This window comes from Camponotus vicinus, unplaced genomic scaffold (assembly GCF_025532165.1).
Source record: "Camponotus vicinus isolate PSW18456_S1 unplaced genomic scaffold, iyCamVici1.0 SCAF_6, whole genome shotgun sequence".
Lineage (NCBI taxonomy): Eukaryota > Metazoa > Arthropoda > Insecta > Hymenoptera > Formicidae > Camponotus > Camponotus vicinus.
The window spans coordinates 3,843,164-3,864,127 of NW_028141978.1; the positions used below are offsets into that span (position 1 = coordinate 3,843,164).

General features: G+C 29.6%; 1 protein-coding gene across 1 annotated transcript in view; it reads left to right on the forward strand.

The window, feature by feature from the left end:
- LOC145973568 (uncharacterized) overlaps nt 1-20,718 on the forward strand; it is a 31,665-nt gene extending 10,947 nt beyond the window's left edge. The window contains exons 2-5 of the mRNA XM_083103070.1: nt 15,780-15,875; nt 17,584-17,769; nt 18,605-18,773; nt 20,133-20,718. Of these exons, the coding sequence (XP_082959196.1) occupies nt 15,791-15,875; nt 17,584-17,769; nt 18,605-18,750 (417 nt within the window). The 5' untranslated portion in view covers nt 15,780-15,790 and the 3' untranslated portion in view covers nt 18,751-18,773; nt 20,133-20,718. The remainder of the gene's footprint in view (nt 1-15,779; nt 15,876-17,583; nt 17,770-18,604; nt 18,774-20,132) is intronic.
- Nucleotides 20,719-20,964: the final 246 nt, after the last annotated feature.

Sequence of the window (20,964 nt, forward strand, 5' to 3'; positions counted from 1 at the left end):
AAAGAAAAAGGTATACAACTAAAGAAAGAAAAAGAGAGCGAAAGAAATAAAGAAGCTTATGTTGAAAAACCAAATATGAGGGTCAAATTAAAGAATCTTCTTTTTTACAAGGTATTGATTTGGTTCAGGTTACCCAAGGAAAAAGTTAATTAGTTAATCAATAAAGTAGTTATACATAGAAAACAAAATCAACATGAAACCGCTATAAAGTTTTTGTGCATTGCTCGTTTCTGGGAGAATGATTTCACTTTCGTACATATCGTATTGCGGTAAAAGCATTTTCTTTTACCAGTAAAGTATAAGCAAAGTATTTCAATATTTTCCTCCGCGATTTCTTATTCTTCCTTTTCACCCTCTTGATCTCTTCGCGCTTAAACCTTCGCGTTTATTTTATTTTCATTAATATTTCCCGCTTTTATTCAACGACACTCACATTTTTGCTCCGTGTTTAGCAATCGCAATTAGTGACTAGCATGACGCGTAATTACAACGACAATTATGTGCAAACAGAGTAAACGTACCAAAAATATACCGTATTAGTTCATATCCTGATGACATGAAATTAAAGGAAAGGCCAAGATTTATATTCATCCCTTTACATAAACATCCTTTTATATAAATTTTATATAAACGAAAATTCTTTAATTATTTCTTCGAAATTAATTATTTTTGACAATCATGTAAATCAATGATTATATAAATCAAGAAATAAATAAAAAGATAATTCTCTTATCTCATCCTCGTCTTCTTATTTTCAAATGCATCTTAATTAATCAACTATGTTTCTTTTCTTATTTAACAAAAATCAAAATAAAAATCAAGTTATATATGTATATAAATGCAGTTGTATATATATATATATATATATATATATATATATATATATATAAAATTTATACTTTATAAATATTTGTAGTATAAATATTTTTTACGTAATGTTATACAAACTTTTCTTTCATTTGAAAGATTATGTTAGCGTCAATTTTTTCTTTGATATTCATATTAGTATAATTACAAAATTATTTAATATGTAGACTTAAGAGGCGTTAATAAATTTAGAATTTTATAGATGCAAATTATATTTATTTCTGTAATAGATAAATTTTATTTTATTATAAACAAATATATATATATATATATATATATATATATATATATATATATATATAAACAAATTTAATTTAATAAAACTTGCAAAGGAGAAGCAACGTTGCATGTAAAAAATTTCTATTAAGAAACGATCACCTTTAAATGCTAAAAAATAAAAGGTGTGAGAGAATTTTAAAATCAATTAAAATACGAATACAAGACATTATTGGATTGGGTAAGATTACATTTTCTCGTTAGCGCTGATCTAATGCGTCATTGGATAAATCAGTGATTACATTAGTAATTTGGGTTAATGAGAAGGTCGACTTAAAGAAAGAGCAGTATCGAGATGGACTCGTAAATGTGTCTTTACGCGTATTAATGGAAAAAAAAATTAGGAAAACATAAAATTATGTTCTTACAAGACGTTTCTTTTTATTAAAAGCAGGGAAAATAATAAATAAGGGAAAAATAAGAATAGTAATAGAGAATAAAAATAGAGAATAGTAGATGGCCTTATTTTTTAACAGATATTTTTGTAATATTTTATACGCCAGAAGGCAATAAGAGAAATGATATCGAAACTGCAAAGAAATAGAAGCTGCATTCCCCGTGTTTTTACTCGAATCAACGGCAAGCTTTTCCCTAGGGAAATTTTGGCGGTAAAGCTGTGGTTGCGAAAAAGGCCGTTCTGTTCTCTATTTCGTTTTAGTGATTATATAGAATTCTAAATGCGATCAACTATATAAAATTCGCTATGTTCAACGTTGAGAAAAATTGAGTTCATAATGAAATTTCCTCAAGTCTTAAATTGAACTTTTTCAGAGAAACAAGGAAGATATGCCGGAGATACAATGCCGTTTATGCTGCGAAAATAAGTTTTTAGAAAATCTGCCAGGAAAGAAATCCTGAAATAGACGAGAGAAAAGGGACGAGAACGCGTTAAAAAGTAAGCAGACTGTGAATGAAAGCTCGATGATATTCATCCGATTGAGTCCATTCGCGAATTATGCATTATCTCTATTATTATCCAATAATCTGTCTTTTGAAGAAAGAAGAATGGAAAAGAGAGTTATAATCTATAATATATTATCAACGGATATTTTCATTTGTTCGTGCACGTTCGCCTCTCGCGAAGAATATTAAATTTTAGAAAAACTATGCTTCTTTGATCGACGACTTTGATAAACCGCGTTTTAAAATGTAAGCTCCATTTATTTTCCGACAAACGCAAGCTAACAAAATAAAGTCCAAGTACAAAGCACGATCACGTTTATTAAATAGTGCTTTCACCGTTGATGCGCAGCACAACAGTAGACCTCATCCGAGCTATGCGGAATTTAATACTTCCGGCGCATATCCGGCTCTGACAATATTTTTTCTCGTCAAGTTTTATTCACATCTCGATAAGAGAGAGAAAAGTGTTACGAGTAACATAAGATAAAAAAGATAAGTAATGTCTCGCTCTATAAACCTGAGAAAAATTACCGCGAATGTCTATTTACAGGTTTTCTCACAGAAAAATGGCTTCCAAGACATGCACATATAAATTTTATTACGCGTATTCTTTTCATCCGAATTGGAACGAAGTATATATTCACTGAAAGTTTCAAAGTTCATACCATTGTGTCACATCTACTATTACCAGCTACTATGCGGTATAGGATGATTTTATGTAATGACGTGATACTTATAATTTTTATATCATACTACATTTGAATTAATTTCGAATAATGATATAATGGAACGTGATGATAATAGTAGGAATTTAATGCTTTTTATGCAAATTTTACATGAATAAAAACTAGAGACTAAATAATTTTTTTAATTAAAATATTTAAATTAAATAGGTGTCATGTTAGATTTAATATGTATTATTTAATTTACTTAAAAATTTCAATTAAAAAAATAATAATTTAATTGAACGGTTTAGTCAAGTTAATAACATTTTTTTCTCAGTGTATGTCTTTGGAAATTCAGATTTAAAAACAGGTATATTATGCTTAAAAATGCAGATGATAAAATCTCGAAGTACACAGAGCGGTATATGGTAACATTTCACATACTTTATCAGGGAAAAGGTCTGCTACAGGTTGAACAACGGCAGCGACCAGTTATATACACGCTTTCCCAGCAAAAGCCATAAATTTTTAGAACAGTTTACAACTTCGACCATGCGAGACAACATTTTCAAGTCTACTACGGCAAATTTTACGATTTACATTAATTCTCCAAATTTAACAATCTTTTCTATTTCATTCGATATATGTACTTCGTAGATGAAACAGATTATTATATTTTTTCTTGATGCGATAAATGTTTCTAATTTCAGTAATACATCAAAGCATGCTTCCTACACAGTAACGTTATACACGTTGACTTAATAATTCGTCGACTCGTTAACATTCGAAACTAGTTGTTTCGCGGAGTTGGGCGCAAGTTATTTTCGTAGCAAGAAACTTTTCCGCTGTAACTCGCGGAAATATCCGCAGTGAGCAATGCCAGTATCAAGACAGCCCTGTTGTCCAACTGCAAATATTAACGTAAAGAAACACTTTTGCGCTTTTAATTGTTTCATTAAAATACTTCTTCGAGATATCCGTAAGAGTAAATTCATTCTAAATTATATTAAGATTAATTCGAAGGCAGAAGGATAAGGATAGTAAAATACCAACGCATTCGCAGATGGCAATCAACATGTCGGCTAATCTAATCCAATAATGCGTATTATCTGCACAATCGATTAGTTATAAGCTCGATAATCCATCATCATGTATTTGAAATATTTACGAGTATTGTCGATCGACAAGAAACACAAGCGCAATTAAAACGGAAATTATTTTCAAAAATTGCAATTATCTAATTATTTATTATTACTTTTGATTACTTGACACTTAAATAAAACGACGAATTTCATAAAATGCAATTATTCGGTCGAGCAATTTATTCTCTATTAACGTAGAATTCTAACTAGAGTTCGAAACTCTATTATTTTTGTTTTAAATTGTTTTCTCGATATTATCAAGTTTTTGATATATATTTGACATATTGATTAAAATAGAATGTTCCATATATAAAATATATATAAATATATATATATAAATAAATGATCATGACATTTGCCTAGGAAGGCATTTGTCATAATGAAAATGGTTTCATGGCGTTCAAAAGTGTATGGAAGTATATACAAACTTAATCTATCCCAAGATGACGTATCAGTTAATGCATGCTTTTCCAAAGCATATTCAATTTTCAGTTCATTATGAATATATTTTCAGTTCATAATGAAATTTCATTATGAACGTAGATTAAAGCAAGTTAGTGAAAATTAACGATAAAAATATGATTTTAATGCAGAAAAAATTTGTAATCCTAATGATACATTAATAAAATTAAAACGATTGAGAAAATATTGAGAAAAGTTAGGCAAATTAAAAGAATGTTTATTTGATTATCAATCATAATCGCTTCTCGCGAGAATTTCATTAATATTTCCAGTGATATCAGTCTATTAATCTCTGTCTATTGAAATAATCCATTGTATCGTAGTTGCATACAATTCGTGTTATTTGCACATGCATGCCGCGTCCTTTGAAGCTTGTGTTTCAGGACGTCACGTGAATGTAATTTCGCCCCGAAATCGACGAGATAAAACGGAGAAATGTGATCGTGACATGAAGTTAGAAATCTAATCTAAGTACATTCTCAGCTGTATGAGATCCAAGAATTGTTTTTTGTTTCTTTTTCTTTCTTCATCCAGAGATCAGGCAATATTGCTTGCAGTATCGTAACTTCTCCGAAAAAAGAGTATTAAACAAAGAAAAATTTAAGGAAACTCGGGCAATATTGAAGAAGTGCAAGAAATATTAAAAAAAGATATCGATATAAAATATGATATGGAATATATATTCCATACACAGATATTGTAATTTATCCGCATAAATTGTACATCTTCGATCTTTTGTTGATACAACCTAGTAAAAAGATAACTAACAAGATTTCGTCTATGTTAAAGCATCACATTTTGTGCATGGTCGATTTGTGTTTTAATTTGTGAGATTGAAGGATATGTCGATAAGCAATTTACTTTCAGATTCTCATAGGTTTAGTAAAACATTTTTCTGCGAAAATCGAACGAAAATTCCATCGATGCAAAGGGTATAGCTTATTCCTCGAAAACAATGTAACGATTTCCTTTAATGTAAATACCTAAATTCATTTTTATTAACCTTTAGCAACTACCTTCGAATTTTCCATACGTCTCTTTGTAAAATTTTCCTTTATCGTGATAAATGGAACTGTTTTATTCATGATAGAGATAATACATTTTATTTGGTGTTGATTTTATTTATGACATATGTCAGATAAATTAATTGCTGTAAATATCCTTGCGAAAAAACGTAAATTGCATATTTCCCGAGAACGAGATAATTAAATCGCCATTTTTATTGGAAAAAGTGTATAAAAGCATGAGTTGAGGCTATTTTTATCCCGGAACAAAATGTTACTATATAGATATAATATCTATTCATCTTTGTTTTTGTGATCGACAACGCTTGCTTCGGGTCACGTCGTTCGTATATTTTATTTTTTTAGCTTGGAAAAGCTCCAGGAAGTGTATTGGTATATTTTATGTATATTTTATGTGTGTCTCATCTGTTTAGAATAACTAGCTATGATTCTTTATGTAATACGAGAAAAGAAACTTAAAGACTAAAACATTCATAAATGTCAGACGAAATAAAATATTTCAAATGATAAAATATTTTAAAAACAAATAACATGCGCATAAATAGGAGACTAATATTAGAAAAGAAAAAAAGAAAAAATAGTCTATCTAACAATTTTTTTATATGTTAAAAATATAAAATTCAGTGTTAGAAAAAATTGAAATTGAAAAAAAGAAATGTAAAGAACTCAAATACGATGGATATTGTTGTATCCTTCCTCAGCCCATGAAAAAATGTAACCAAGGAAATTACAGTTATTTGAATCAACATGAAATTTAATTAAGTAACGCTAAGAAATTAAGATAGAAAAGATTAATGACAACAAGAGCAGATGAAAATATAACAATCCCAAGAAAAATAGATAGAGCTATTGGATAAAGACACATATGTTGGATCCATGTATCAGAAAATTGAAGAGCATTCAAATTCGAACCAACCAAAAAATCTTTTCCAAAAATTCATATTTTTTCTGGTCCCGTCATCTTTCGATAAAGAACGAGAATGGAATCAAAATCAGCGATCATTGATAGCGACAATATTGTCAGAGTCTCATAGCCTCTGAAGAAAATCATAACAGCAATAATGGGATAATGGAGATCAGAAATCTCCAATATTGAGAAGCAAGGTGGAAATGGTTCTTAAAAAAATCTCAGAAATAGGAAAGTAGCTGGGTCGGATAATATTGTTGCTGAGATGTTAAAGAATATTGGTAAAAGAGAGATTCACATACTCCATCCAGATTTGCAACAAAGTATGGAAAGGCAAGTAGTCTGAAGAATGGTTGGAATTTATTTACATACCTGAATCACGATTCTCAATAAGGAACTGCAATTGGAGAAATTCTACATAGCTACATAGAATATAAGCTAGCTAATAAATATATTTAGAAATGCTATCACTTTCTAGAAAAAATATGCGAGCATTTTGCACAAATATGGCTGGCGCGAGAGATGCTACTAATGTCTTCTAATCTTATTACATGCGGGAAAAATAAAAGTTCCTAAAAATAGAGAATAAAAATCTTGTATTATCTCGGAGATATCGTCGAACAAGAAGTTTACTTATAACGCCGGATGCATAATAGTGATTCGCTTGAATAAATTCAGCGAAGATACCCATGCAAACTCGTAAAACAAAAAAGAAAGAGAGAGAGAGAAGACACATCCAGAATATAAATTCAAAAACGTGCGATGTAAGCGGCAAATCCTTTCTTTCTGTGCAATTTTTCTCGAAGAGATAGCGAAATACAAGACATCGGACAAAAAAATGAGGATTGTGCTGTCGGATCGATGAAAAGAAGTCGTCTCAACTTTTTACATTCGCCATGTGCATCCTTCCTCACCATTTGTCTTTACGTCTCTCTTCATGGCCATAAATTGTAAATTTTTTATCGTCTAATAACATTACTTTTATTTTTGTTTTTCATTTTTTGCGTAAATCTAAACATGAACATTTATACGATTAATCAATGCACTTTCTTTTAAAGCAAGATGTGACATGTAAAAAAATCTTAATGCCCTTAAAATCATTTAATGGTTTGAGAGAACATTTTACGAAAGACTAATGGATGGAGGATTTACGCTGAACTTGCTTTAGTTTCAACTCTAATGCATTGTACATGTGCAACGTGACTATAATACTATGAAATAGTAAAGGTGCTTATAATAGATCATATATAGCTTTCAAATTAAACTTTTACTTTGATGGTATTTTAATTTAATTAAAAAAATATGCAGCATTAAAAAAATTGAGAAATAGCAAAAAATAAAAATCGCAATAATTTTCTTTGATATTTTTCATAAAGAAAAAATTTTTGGCTCGAAATTGGTCAAGAATTTTTGAATACTCCCTTTTCGCTCATTTTGTATATATATATTGTAATATCATTTTATATAAATATTTTATATAAATTTATATAAATGGGAATATATAAAAATTTTAGAAAATTTTAAAGAATTTGAAAATTCTTTACAAACGAGAAATTAGCAAGTCTACGCAGGCAGTAAAACCTTGCAATTGCAAGTTTACAAGCCAATTGTACGTATGTCAGCAACTATAGTTTCTAAGTTCACAGATTGACGTGATAGTCGAGAGTACTTATTCATGTGATCAACGCTCTGTGTTGCTTCCCTTGTCGGAAAGTTTGACAATAACTTTACCAATTTCACGGGATGCTTAATGTTTTGTGCAACTCTGTTATTGAAATTGAAATTACATCTTGATCATATGTTATAATGCATATTCATTTATTCCAAAAATAAATGTAATAAAACGACAAGGTCATAAACAAAATCCTGTCATATCCTGTCATAAACAAAATTTATTTCGAAGTTAGCACTTCGAAAATTTTTACAAAATTGATATAGCACTCGATTATCCACAATTTGTCCACATTTGTCTATAAAGAATTTTTTTTTGTTCATTTTACAAAAATAAAAGAACTGAATAAATCTTATCGTGAGCATATTTCAACGCGTCTTTTTTTTAAATTACATATGAAATTCGATTTTTTGAAATGTATTCACAATTTGTTTATAAATAATTTATTGCCGATTTTTAAAAGGAACGATAAACAAGTTATCAAAAAACATATCTTTTACATAACATTTTTGTATTTTTTTATTTTATGTGCAAAAAGTTGTGCTATAAAATTACACGCTAAAAATCCATGTTCAGTCCGTGTGTACTATAATATGTATAAAAATATAATGTACATAAACATAATCTTCAAAGGATGATAATTTAAGTTAAGCATTTTACATAATTTTTATTACTATTAAATTGTTTTATTTTAATTTTCGTATAGCCGTTAAAATTAAGTTCTATTTTATTACATAAAATTATTATGCTTCTTCTCTCATTTGAAATATTTTGTTTCTTATATATATTCATATATAAAATTTTAATTTTATTTTTAGATTATTTTTATTTATATTTTTTCCTAGAATTATAATATAAAATAATATAGTGCAATTTTTATATAAATATAATAACTTTTTAAAAATTAATCAAAATGCTTTTTAAATATATTTTTTCAATATAAAGGAATATTATGTGTAAGATGTTAAGATATGTTTTAAAATAAGTTGTATTTTTTTTACTGTTTTTTTAATTACAAAATTCAATTTTTTGCAAGGTGTTTACATTTTGTTTATAAATAATTGTTTATTGCCGAAAGGCAATTTTAAAAGCAATTTTAAAAATTATCGTTCCTTTAAATAAATCGATACCACTGGAAATATTAATGAGACTCTAGCGAGAAGTAATTGCAATTACAATGATAAGAACTACGACAAGGATATTCCCGACTAACAAAGCGGTGACATTTCATCATGACGCTCTATGTGTTAGAGGCAAATGAGTTGTCGAAGTCATTAAAGAACGTTTTGCATTTCCAACCTACAATTAGTAAATCGATCTCATGTACGACCTAGAAAGTATTTAGCTAAACCTTGACCATGACCTTCCTAATTTAGAAATAGTGAATTAGCAATCTCTCAAAGTTCTAATTTTAATGGTGATTTAGTTAAAGATCAGAGATGAGGTTTCGTGTTAGTGATTCAACAGGAAGATAACAAGAGCGTAAAGCGGAAGTGGCAGAAGGTGAGAGAGTAGGCTGAATAAATCGCGCAGTTATCCGAAATGTAATCGAGGTTGCCCCAATTAATGAAACGTATGATAGATGACGCGGGTTAAGTATGTGACCTCCTCTCTAGAATCAAATAAAATCTGACCGACATAATGAGAATTGTATGATTCATTCATTCATTCATATACAGGGTGATTCATATAAAGTGACCGATGTGAATATTAGCTAAAGTTGAAGAGCTATAAAAAAATTTTTATACCAAAAGATGTTTGACACAGAGGGGGACATCGTACGGTACAAACGATATTTTTATAGATGAAGGCATTAAGGAGATTTCAAGATCAACTTAATTTTTTTAAATGGAACCCCCTATTTTTTATTACATATTCTTGTAGCTCATCTCGAGAGCTTTCTAAAACATTATAATTAAGTTAGTTTTCATTAAGTACTTTTCGAGTTATGAGGCTTGAAATCATTTCTTAATTTTACATAAACCGTAAAATATCTTGTAAAATATTCATTTTTCGATTATCTTACCTTAATACTTTTACGTACAAAATAATGAGAGGAATCAATTGGTGTAAAGAAAACACAGTTATTTTTAAGAAAAAATATTGTAATTGTTAATTGCAAATTACATATTTTTTCTTCGAAACAACTATATGTTTTCTTTACATCAATTGATTCCTTTTATAATTTTGTACGTAAAAGTATTAAGGTAAGATAATCGAGAAATGAATATTTTACAAGATATTTTACGGTTTATGTAAAATTAAGAAATGATTTCAAGCCTCATAACTCGGAAAGTACTTCATGAAAACTAACTTAATTATAGTGTTTTAGAAAGCTCTTGAGATGAGCTACAAGAATATGTAATAAAAAATAGGGAGTTCCATTTAAAGAAATTAAGTTGATCTTGAAATCTCCTTAATGCCTTCATCTATAAAAATATCGTTTGTACCATACGATGTCCCCCTCTGTGTCAAACATCTTTTGTTATAAAAATTTTTTCATAGCTCTTCAACTTTAGCTAATATTCACATCGGTCACTTTATATGAATCACCCTGTATATGTATATACGAAAGATCGCGCTTTTCTCTTTACCTTGAATCAATCTTTCCCCCGGCGCTACACATTCAATCGCACGAATCAAATTTATTATCACAATTTACTCAATATATCGACTCGCGAAACGATAAAAACGAAAAGTTATGAAGAAAGAAAACGAATGACCTGTATCTTGAGATTATCGAATAGAAATTGAGAGATATTATTATGATTAATGCGATCTGAGAGGCATATCTAATTATTCTCAAGATTAAATCCCTATCAAACGCGGCCGAACGGAAGGACAAGCAGGTATAATGGCGATTCTAATCTAGTCTATATATGTATACTAGCGCGTTTGTCTTTCGTGTACATAAATTAGGGACACATTCGCATTCGCACGTGCACATGCATAAACACGTGAGTACACATACCTACCTACGTCACTTACTAAGGATCTGTCAGCGCGGCATCGCACGGTATACAAATCCGGAACCGAACATCTCTCCTGTTTCGAGCACAACCGGTATACGAACCTGTATATACAAGCGATGTAAATACCTTGACATTCCGCGATGTTGAGACAGTATGGAGAACAACTTCCTGCGGCCATACATACCGTTCGTATTTCGATAGCATTCCAAAATGCGAGAGATCCAGATGGAGCCGTTAACTTGCCTTTAAACGGCAGACAGACGCCGCGAAACAAAATAAGGATATTTGATTTAAGGATATTTCGACATGACTGTCAGGAGAGAGCTCTTTTCATAGTTCATAGAATCGTAAAAAATGGAATCTCAAAAACATTCATATATAATACGTTATGGAGCGTTTTTATTATGTTAATGATATAAATAAACAGAATTGAATGCAGTGTGTTTGCGAATATCAAAATTGATTTTACGAAAATTGTCATACAATTTATAAAATGATATTTAGACAACTTTATTTATTTATATGTATGTTATTTCTCTCTCATTTTAAAAGAACTCTATACTTAAAAAAAATATATTCTATACTACTTTAGAACATTTTATACAATAGATTTGATTTTCCACCATGAAAAGAGAAGCAATTTATTTTTACATGTATCAAATATTTACTTTTCATTTATGTTTTATAATTTTTGCTTTTTTGCGTATATAAAAAATTAAAATTAAAATTAAAATATTAACTTTAATTTGTCAAATATTTTAAAATATTAATTTAAATTAAAATTATTTTTATATCAGTCAAGATGTGTCAAGATGTATGAAATTAGTTTATACACGAGTTATATTACTAAGTAATTACGACCATAAAAGATGAAGTAGAGAACTTGTTAATTTTTTATAAAAATATAAACAAATATTAGAGAGAGAGATATATTCATATAAAATGTCCATTATAACGATATTTCGCGCAAACAGTTTTTCGAAAAATATTTACCTCTCAAATTTTGTAATAATTCTAGAAGAGCCCTTATACATATATGCATAGCTATATATTTCAGCGTTCGAAATAATCTATCGCAAAATTATATTTTTTTCTGATCAATCGTGTTGCTTTGAAGAAGAGAATTGATTTTTTTTCTTTCATTTGCGAGCTTCATGAAATGAGATTTTTTTATGTAGGCGTGGCCGACCTATTTAGATAACAAGCACGTCGTAACTATCATTTTTTGGCGACCAGAAAATCTCATAGGCTTTCACGAACATGCCTCGAAAGAGAGAAGATTTTTCTTTGCCAAAAGGTTAGCAGCCGATAAAATAATCTACTTTGATGCGAAAAAGTGCTGGACCAACAAAGATAAAAAGTATTAAATCAACACATCTGAAATGTCAATATCTTAAGATTCATTGTTTAATATCTCAAGGAATTTTCGTATAATATTAAGTAAATATATATCAGTTTTATTTTTCTTTAGAAAATGTTAAAACATTATATTCTGATATATATAGTTCATCGTACAAGATAAACATACAAAACTATGTTGCAAAAGATAAACATACAAAACTTTATATCAATAAGTATTCCTTATTGTTAGATGTAGAAACGAGACGTATATTTACGATGTTTCTCGTCACATTGTCTTATAAATTTTTCGAATAAATTATGATGTCACAAATTTATTCTTTCCGATAATCGAGAAATTCGTTAATCTCAATTTCTCGCTCGCTAAAACAGCAATTATTTTTTGTCCACTTCAATTCAGTCTGTCTTGCAATACACGTAAAATAAGCAAACTGTCGGCAGGTGCTCCCCTAAACAGCAAAAAGGCCTCAGACGGCTTAAAGGCCGTTTTTTTAGATACGATAACGATGCCCTTCTTTATTCCTTCCCTTGCGCGAGTATCATTTTCAGCTAAGACTCCTCCATGCTTTAACATAAGCGCGCAGAAAGAACCCCTCGAACGATTTATAGTAGCAATATTCGACAAGCCGCCGCGACAAAATTAAGGATGACCTAAATTCTAAAAACCAGATATAAGTGACTAAAGAGATGCACGCTGAATCTTGCAGACTGTGGCTGAATATCGGGGGATTAATAGGAATTTTAACTACCGCAAATTAAGACTTAAAGATAATTAAAAAATATTAAAGTCAATCGCAAATTAATTATGTAAGCAAAGACAATTTCTTTACGTATAATAAAATATAAATATTTTTAAACATTCTGTATATATTTTAATTTTATCTATAACAATTTTTAGCAAACAAATTTATAAAATTTAAAACCATTGCGATAACTTGTGAAACTGTTTAAAATTCTTCTGTCACAGGAGACTGTTTCGTAATTTGTACTATGCCCCAACTACATCAATTGTGTACCTCTATTAATCTAGTATTTCTATCATGAAAAAATAAATTTGAATATGTAATAATTAAATATTTATTTATTACTAATTTATGGCTCTGATTCGTAATTTAATATTCTTATTAATAATAATTCCTTTTATTAGTAATAATACTAGTAATAATTAATAAGAAATTAAGAATGATATATTAAGAATAAGACTTAACATTATGCTGATATATTTTTTCACTTATAGAATTTTCAATTATTAATATCGAAATCGAAGAAGAAAGCAATTAATTTAATTAGCATAATTTATTATTAATTTCATAATTTATTTTCTAGCAATAAGAACATTGAAGCGTTATTAATTATTCTTTAAACCCCTTTTTCACGAATAAATTTTCGAAATTAAATTATCTCAAGAGCAATTAAGTAATAATATCGGAAAGCTGATATTGTTAATTTTTTGATGATTTATTATATATTATATAGTTATAACATTCGTATTGATGCATCTATATATAAAAATTTAATATTTCTGAAATCTATTTCTACATCTGTGTATATCTGAGCAATGAATTATCAATTAATTATAATATATTTGTTTGTTGCGATTGTGATTCACATTAATAAAATAAAATACAAAATAAAATATAAAATTATTATAAAAAATACAAAATTATTATAAATTATTAAAAACTTGATTTAACGAAAGAGCGTAATATTTTTATCTTCATATTTCGAGAGTTTATTGCTAACAGAATTACGGTAGAATCCTGAAGAATCTTGTCGCGCAATAATTCATCAAAATATGTTATTTTCATTACTGACAAGTATTATGGCGACTCGTTATATCGTGAAGAGACCGATTAATGAATTTTTACATTTTTTGCATTAAAATGCGTGGTTTACTCCGTCGCACAGAGAGTGAAATCGATAGCCGCTACATGTAACTCCGATTTCGACGTGCGATTTGCACGAGCCGGGAATCAGTTGATGATATTCGCGCCCCGTCAGAGACATGGAATTGCTGCCGTTACCCGCGGCACACACAGAGAATCTCCACGAGAATCGAATTTCTTCGCTTTCGAGATTGCTGGATTTACTCGGTTACTCTCGGGATTCAAATTATTCGACGAGACGACGGAGATACGACGTGACGAATCGGACATTTTTGTGCGTTTTACTCGAAATTGTCCGTCCGAAACATAATTCGATAACAATTCAATATTAAATACTTTCTAAAAATTAAAATTATTTCATTTAATAAAAATTAATATTCTATAGAGATGCATGTGCATATTATATGACGAAGAAAAGAAAAATGAAAATCATTAGCACGTGTCTTACTCGTCCGACCCTAATTGCTATTAGCTTTGTTATCACTTTCCTCATTAATATTTAATGTGTCTGACCTGAGAAGCGAAGAAAATGTGAGAAACGTTTTCCCACATGCGGTGTATAATTCATGTTATGTCGCCTGGGTTATCTCTGTATCTTTTCCCCAGTGATACTAAAAATACTGTAATGAAATTGTGTAACTGAGCATTTTAAAATACACGTGGGAAACTTCCATTTTTAGTTTCAAATCTCTATCACATGTTGATTTTACCAAATGTTGAATTGCATAAACTCCATGTAAAATTACAAACTTTTTCTTCAAAAAATATTGCCGAGTATTCGACGATAGTTTTTAAAATATTTCATTTACGTAAAAATTATTAAATATTCTGAAATTTTTTGTAGAACATACTTTGAATTTTTTATTTTAACTACAGCTTTTTCGCTTGACGCGCAATATCGCGCACGCACGCTCATTATAATTTAATAGGAAAACCTCAACGTTACAGGGACATTGGCCGAAATCCAGGTGTAATAATAGCGGACGGTAAATGATCGAGAATTTGCGATATTGCCGGATGTCAGAAGCAGATAATGCAGAATAATGTGTGCGCGTGTAAAGGGTTGCCCGGTTGACCTCAATTAACCCTGGCATCCCTATTCTAACAATAAGAAATCAAATTCCGATGCATAATACAATTAACTAATAATTTTTTAATTAATTTATTGTTTTAATTCCGAATTTGTTAGTCGTGCCAATTAAGAAAAAATTGATATTAAAAATGTATATAATGCTGACTTAACATTACACTTTTACTTTTTCGACAAACTAATACTTTTTCAACATTAATAGTAAGAAATGTAAAAATTCGTTATTTGGTCTCTTCATGATATAACGAGTCGTAGTTTCGGCCATTTGTCAACGATGAAAATAACACATTTTGATGAATTGTTGCGCGACAAGATCTTCTGAATCTTGTATTCTGCTATAATTCTGTTAACAATAAACTTTCGAATATGAATAAAAATAATTACATTCTTTATATATAAATTTTCAATTAATTTTGCATTTTATTTTGTATTTTATTTTATTTATTTCTCATTTTACATGACAGTATTTAAAGAGACATATGCTAGATAGAAACGAAAATATATATCGAAATCGGAAAAGTCAACTCAAAGATGTATTTCTATTCATTTTCAGAACAAAGGAAAATGTCAGCGGAGGTGAGAGCTGGTCGACCCACCATGCCAACGATTCCGCACTCTAAAAGGCCTACAATCTTGGTATATCCAACGGGTAAGAAAACAATAACGACTAAAAAGGAAATGTCGCATCTCTAATTCAGCTGAAACTAAGCTTCCCTTCACTGTAAAAAATATATATAGCCATTTATATGATGCTGGCATTATTATCATGAATTGCGTCTTATTTCGAAGACGCCATATATTAACTGCACGAGATGATGTTTAATTAGAGGCTTGTATGAAATATTAGATCGTGCCTGTGGCGGTAGAGAATTATAAACGAGTAGCTAGAAGAACCAAGTTTGAAGAGGCGAAGAGAGAGAGAGAGAGAGAGAGAGAGAGAGAGAGAGAGAGAGAGAGAGACAACGGATTGATAATTTAATTAGTGTCAGGTAGTTGCCTGTTATACAGCATGAATTACGAGAAAATATGAATACGCTAACAAGATAACAAAGTCTGCAGTACAATATCATTGGTTTATTCGCCGACTTAAAGACTGTCTGATTGCTACTGACGATGAGGAATACCAATGTATGTAACGAATATCTGAATTAATAGAATTCTATTCCCTTTAAGTAATCTGGAATATCGACTTTTTCGTAACTGCGATTGAAGGGATTCTTAATTAACACTTAATTGACCTAGGAAGCACCTGTTTAAAGAGTAAAGTATTTCGACGAAGCAAAATATGTTCGCAGCTTTCCACTAGATTAATTAGTTGACGTTAAAACTTTAGAAACTCTAGATTTCGCGCAATCGGTGCATCATTCAAATCTCCACAATACTTCTAATTTGCAGTTACATGGCAACTGAACTACAGAAAATTGTGCGTACACGCTAAAAACAAATCCTCAATTTTCAGTGGCGCGCGACAAACTATAACATAAAACATTTAAATTTTCTGACAGAATATTATTATTCTATATATATAGTTATTAGTATTTATAACTTTTTATAAAGATATATTGCATAATAACAGTATATAATAATATAATAATATCTCTTAATTTAAAAATTTAATTTCAAAATTAAACACATAAATTAAGCACATAATGAACAAATAAAAATTTATCTTAAATGAGAAATGAAAAACTAGGTCTTAACTGGTTTACTCAAGAAATAAAACAGTAACGAAGAGAAAAACCTATATAGAATATAGGAATAAATTACCAGAAGAATTTAAAAAATATAAACAGGTAGAAATATACAAAATAAATAACATAATAAGAAAATTGAATAAAAATACGTGGAAAAAATTTTCCGCATAACTTATACAATGACCAGAAGAATTTGAAACTCATTGAAAGTAAAGAAAAATTCATTAATGAGCTAGTTCAAGTAAGACCGATCTCAAAAGAAACGGAATAAATAATTTTAAAATTTATACGAGAAATTGTACGAGAAAGGAGATAAAGATTCATTCAAATCGCAAAATGCCTGACGAATAGAAAATAAATATAACTATCCCAATGTTTAAAAACGGAGCAAAAAAAATTTTACAATATCAAAAAAAATTTATAAATTATTTTTTATAAACAAATATACATATATATGTATATATTTATTTATAAAAAATAATTTATACATTTTTTTTGAGATTTTGAAATTTCTCTTTGAAACTTCTCCTTTTTTAAACATTGGGATATAGTTATGTATATATATATATCATTTGAAAAAAGAAACACTTTATGCTTGAATTAAGGAATTATGTATTCTAGTTCAGAAAATTGCCGCATGATTAAATTGTTTGCATTTTTCAGTGACGCCGGAAAGTATAATAATTCCCATCGTTTCCTGTATTTTGGGGTTTCCATTGCTGGCATTAATGGTAATTTGCTGTCTACGAAGAAGAGCGAAACTCGCCAGGGAACGAGCTCGGCGAAGAAACTGTGATTTGGATCACGGTGCATTGAGTCTCGTTCGTTTTAGTCCGGTTCATCGTCTGGGTGAGTTCAACCAAGTTTAAAAAGTGAAACTAGGACGCATGCAGAACAAATATTCCTATATCAATCGAAAACAAATAACTCGTAAAACTAAGTGTTGCTGATCAATTAAATAAAATGTAAATTAACCATGCATAAGATACTTCATTATATATCGAAATTACTAGGAAAAAGAACGAAGAGATTACTATATACTATATAAGAAACTATATAAAACTCTAATTCGAGTAATAATGGGGCTGAATGCTGCAGACTAATGATAAACTATAATATTTGAAAGGAAAATCTTGAAGAAGACCTGAACGACATATATAGAATACGTTTTAACTATAAAATAGAGAATCTCTAGTCATTGAAATCTGAGTTTTTATAAACCGAACTATATTTTTTCTTCTAACACATTCTCTGTAAAATATAGTTCAACTTATAAAAACTCAGATTTCAATAACTGAAAGAGAACAACATTGAATATGAATAAATAGAGGCAAATTACTACGTCAAGATTCGTGGGTTGTAGTGTTGAGAATTATAATAATAAACAAATCCAGATTATCAACATGCCATTAAAATCAATGTTTTGCTTAAAATACTCTTGTATCTTTTAAAATGCACAATTATTTTATTTTCCTTTGTAAATTTTTTTATTGAAGAAAAAATTGATTCTAAGCTTAAGACTTTTACGGATCTCTCAAAGAAGTACTTTAATGAAGCAATTTTAAGCGCAAAAGCGTGTCCTTACGTTAATATTTGCAGTTGGACAACAAGACTATGTCTTGATATTTTTTTAATGCAATTTAATTTTTAATACAACTCACGTATTTACTGGCATGTCCTACAGCTGGGGTAGACCGTCCAGCGCGTACTGTATCCTTGAAAAGCGATCGAGGCTCCCGAAGCTTTCCATCCCTAGAGTTGGACACCGTCGTCGAGGAACGTTCGGATCCCGAGCAGAGCACCGCCCTGGAATTGAGTAGTCCAGATTAGCATCCGGTTTTGGTACCGTCAAGGTAATAATGATAAAATACGCTTTAGAATTACGTACAAATCGGACAAAAAATCGGAACAAATTACGAGTTACGAAAGTGTGTCTTTTTTTCTTCTTCCCGTTTTCAAACTTATTCAAATAATACATACACCGCGCGAAAAGCACGCCGATTGGCTGACAATATCAGCAAAGATCATGTTTCTCTCTCTCTGTCCCCCTCCCCCCCCCTCTCTTTCTCTCGTATTCTTTCCAACACTTAACATACACTGTTATTTCGCATGTTAGTAAACGTTTTAATAAATATAAGTAAAAAGAATTAGATTTATTATGCATAAAACATTATTGAATAGCATCAAATTATATAGGTTCCCCCCCCCCCCTCGCTTCTCCTGCTCCATCTGACATCATGAATTATCGCGAAAATGTTCGGAATGATTCCTCACTCATTTCCACCCATACTTTAATGAAAATCTTTGTTCTATTTTGAATTATAAGAATATACGAATTAATAAAATAGACAACTCAATAAAATAGACTCACCTGTAATATCTACGTATTGAAACAAATGATCTCGAAAGATACCCGATACGCTGGTTTCACAAGCTTCTTTGAATTCACGGAACGACTAATGTTTCTTTATACCAACGAAAATCGGATTACCCGCTAATTATCGATAACTACGATGATACGCGATTGAACTCTAGGAAAAACACGCATTATAAATTATAAAATAACTCGAAAAAGCGGAATTACCATGCAAAAGTATCTTCTTCCTTGCCACTGCTCGCCGTCTGCATAAGATTGAAGTTATCCGAATAGGCACGCGAGATTGATTGGTCGACGAGTATTATTACCAAATCTGTAATTCCGAAATGGCGCGATTTTCAACTTGAATTATGACAAAGCAAAATTTCAGTACAGATTTTCATTATTCGTTAATAAAAAATATCGATGCATGTTTATTTTTAATTTTACTTCGATAAATATTTGTTATTACACTTATCAAATTCTGTATATAGACAGATTTTGATAAGTTGATATTTCCAACACTTATTATTAACATTAATAAGCACTTGAAAACATTTTTTATTCGTAAAATATATAAAATAAGTAAAATAAAATGTAATATAAAATAAAAGGAATAAAAACAAAGAAAAGAAACATAAAAAATAATAAAAATGAAATAAATGAGATATAAAAGAAAAAATAAATTTTTATTTAAAATATTTGTACAAATATTTTTTATGAGAATAAAGATTTTTATTGGAATATCAAAACATGAAGTTTTTATAGTCTCTAATATTTCTTTAAAATATTATAGCTCCATAAAGTCAATACAGTTTTATATATTATCAGATTGTATATTATTTTTTACTTCTAGGTCCCCACGACCATCGAAATCCTTGGCGGTGCCATTGCCTGTGGATCACAGTCCATTATGGACAGCTTTGACGCACGCTAATGCGGTCTCTGCAGCCTTGGGAGATACCTAGCAGGAGGTGGAAGACGGCAGCTATATTGAAGCTCTCGTCCTAGATCTGCCAATCATTTACTAACTAGCCAGTCTCTTCAAATGAAGGAATATCTTATTAAAGTCAAGGAATGACACTGGCCAATCTATTCAAAACTATCATACAGTGGCATCAATTACGTGAAATAACAGGAAACATACTCTTTTAAGTCAAGAGAAGTAAATAAAATAAACCTTATGAAAAACTTCTTCGAGAGTATCATATGATCTTTGTATTATGTAATGAGACATCCCGATATGAAATTTTATACTACTATTTGCTCGCGACATTTGTGAGTAGAGCTTTTTACATGAAAATTACAATCCAGAATGTATGCGATAGTTGTAGAAAGTAGCTGGTCTACAATACAAATATGTTAATGTAAATACAGATTTGTTAATGTACAAATAAAAGCAGAATTATATTAATAAAATATTATTCGTAATTGTATACAGATTGATATTGCATACATGTGTTCACAACTTTTAAAAGATCCAGTTTCCTCATTAACAAATATCGCAATAATATGGATTATATTATTTAATCTTTTAATTCTCTCTTCCTATATTAAATCTGCTGTATGATTTTCGACAGTAAATATATGTAACGAACGTATCAAATTCACTTAGATTCTATTTTTTGTATAAATTTAAATTAAAAAGTAGAGTTTTATACTTCCGCATTATGTGAATATAATCTCAA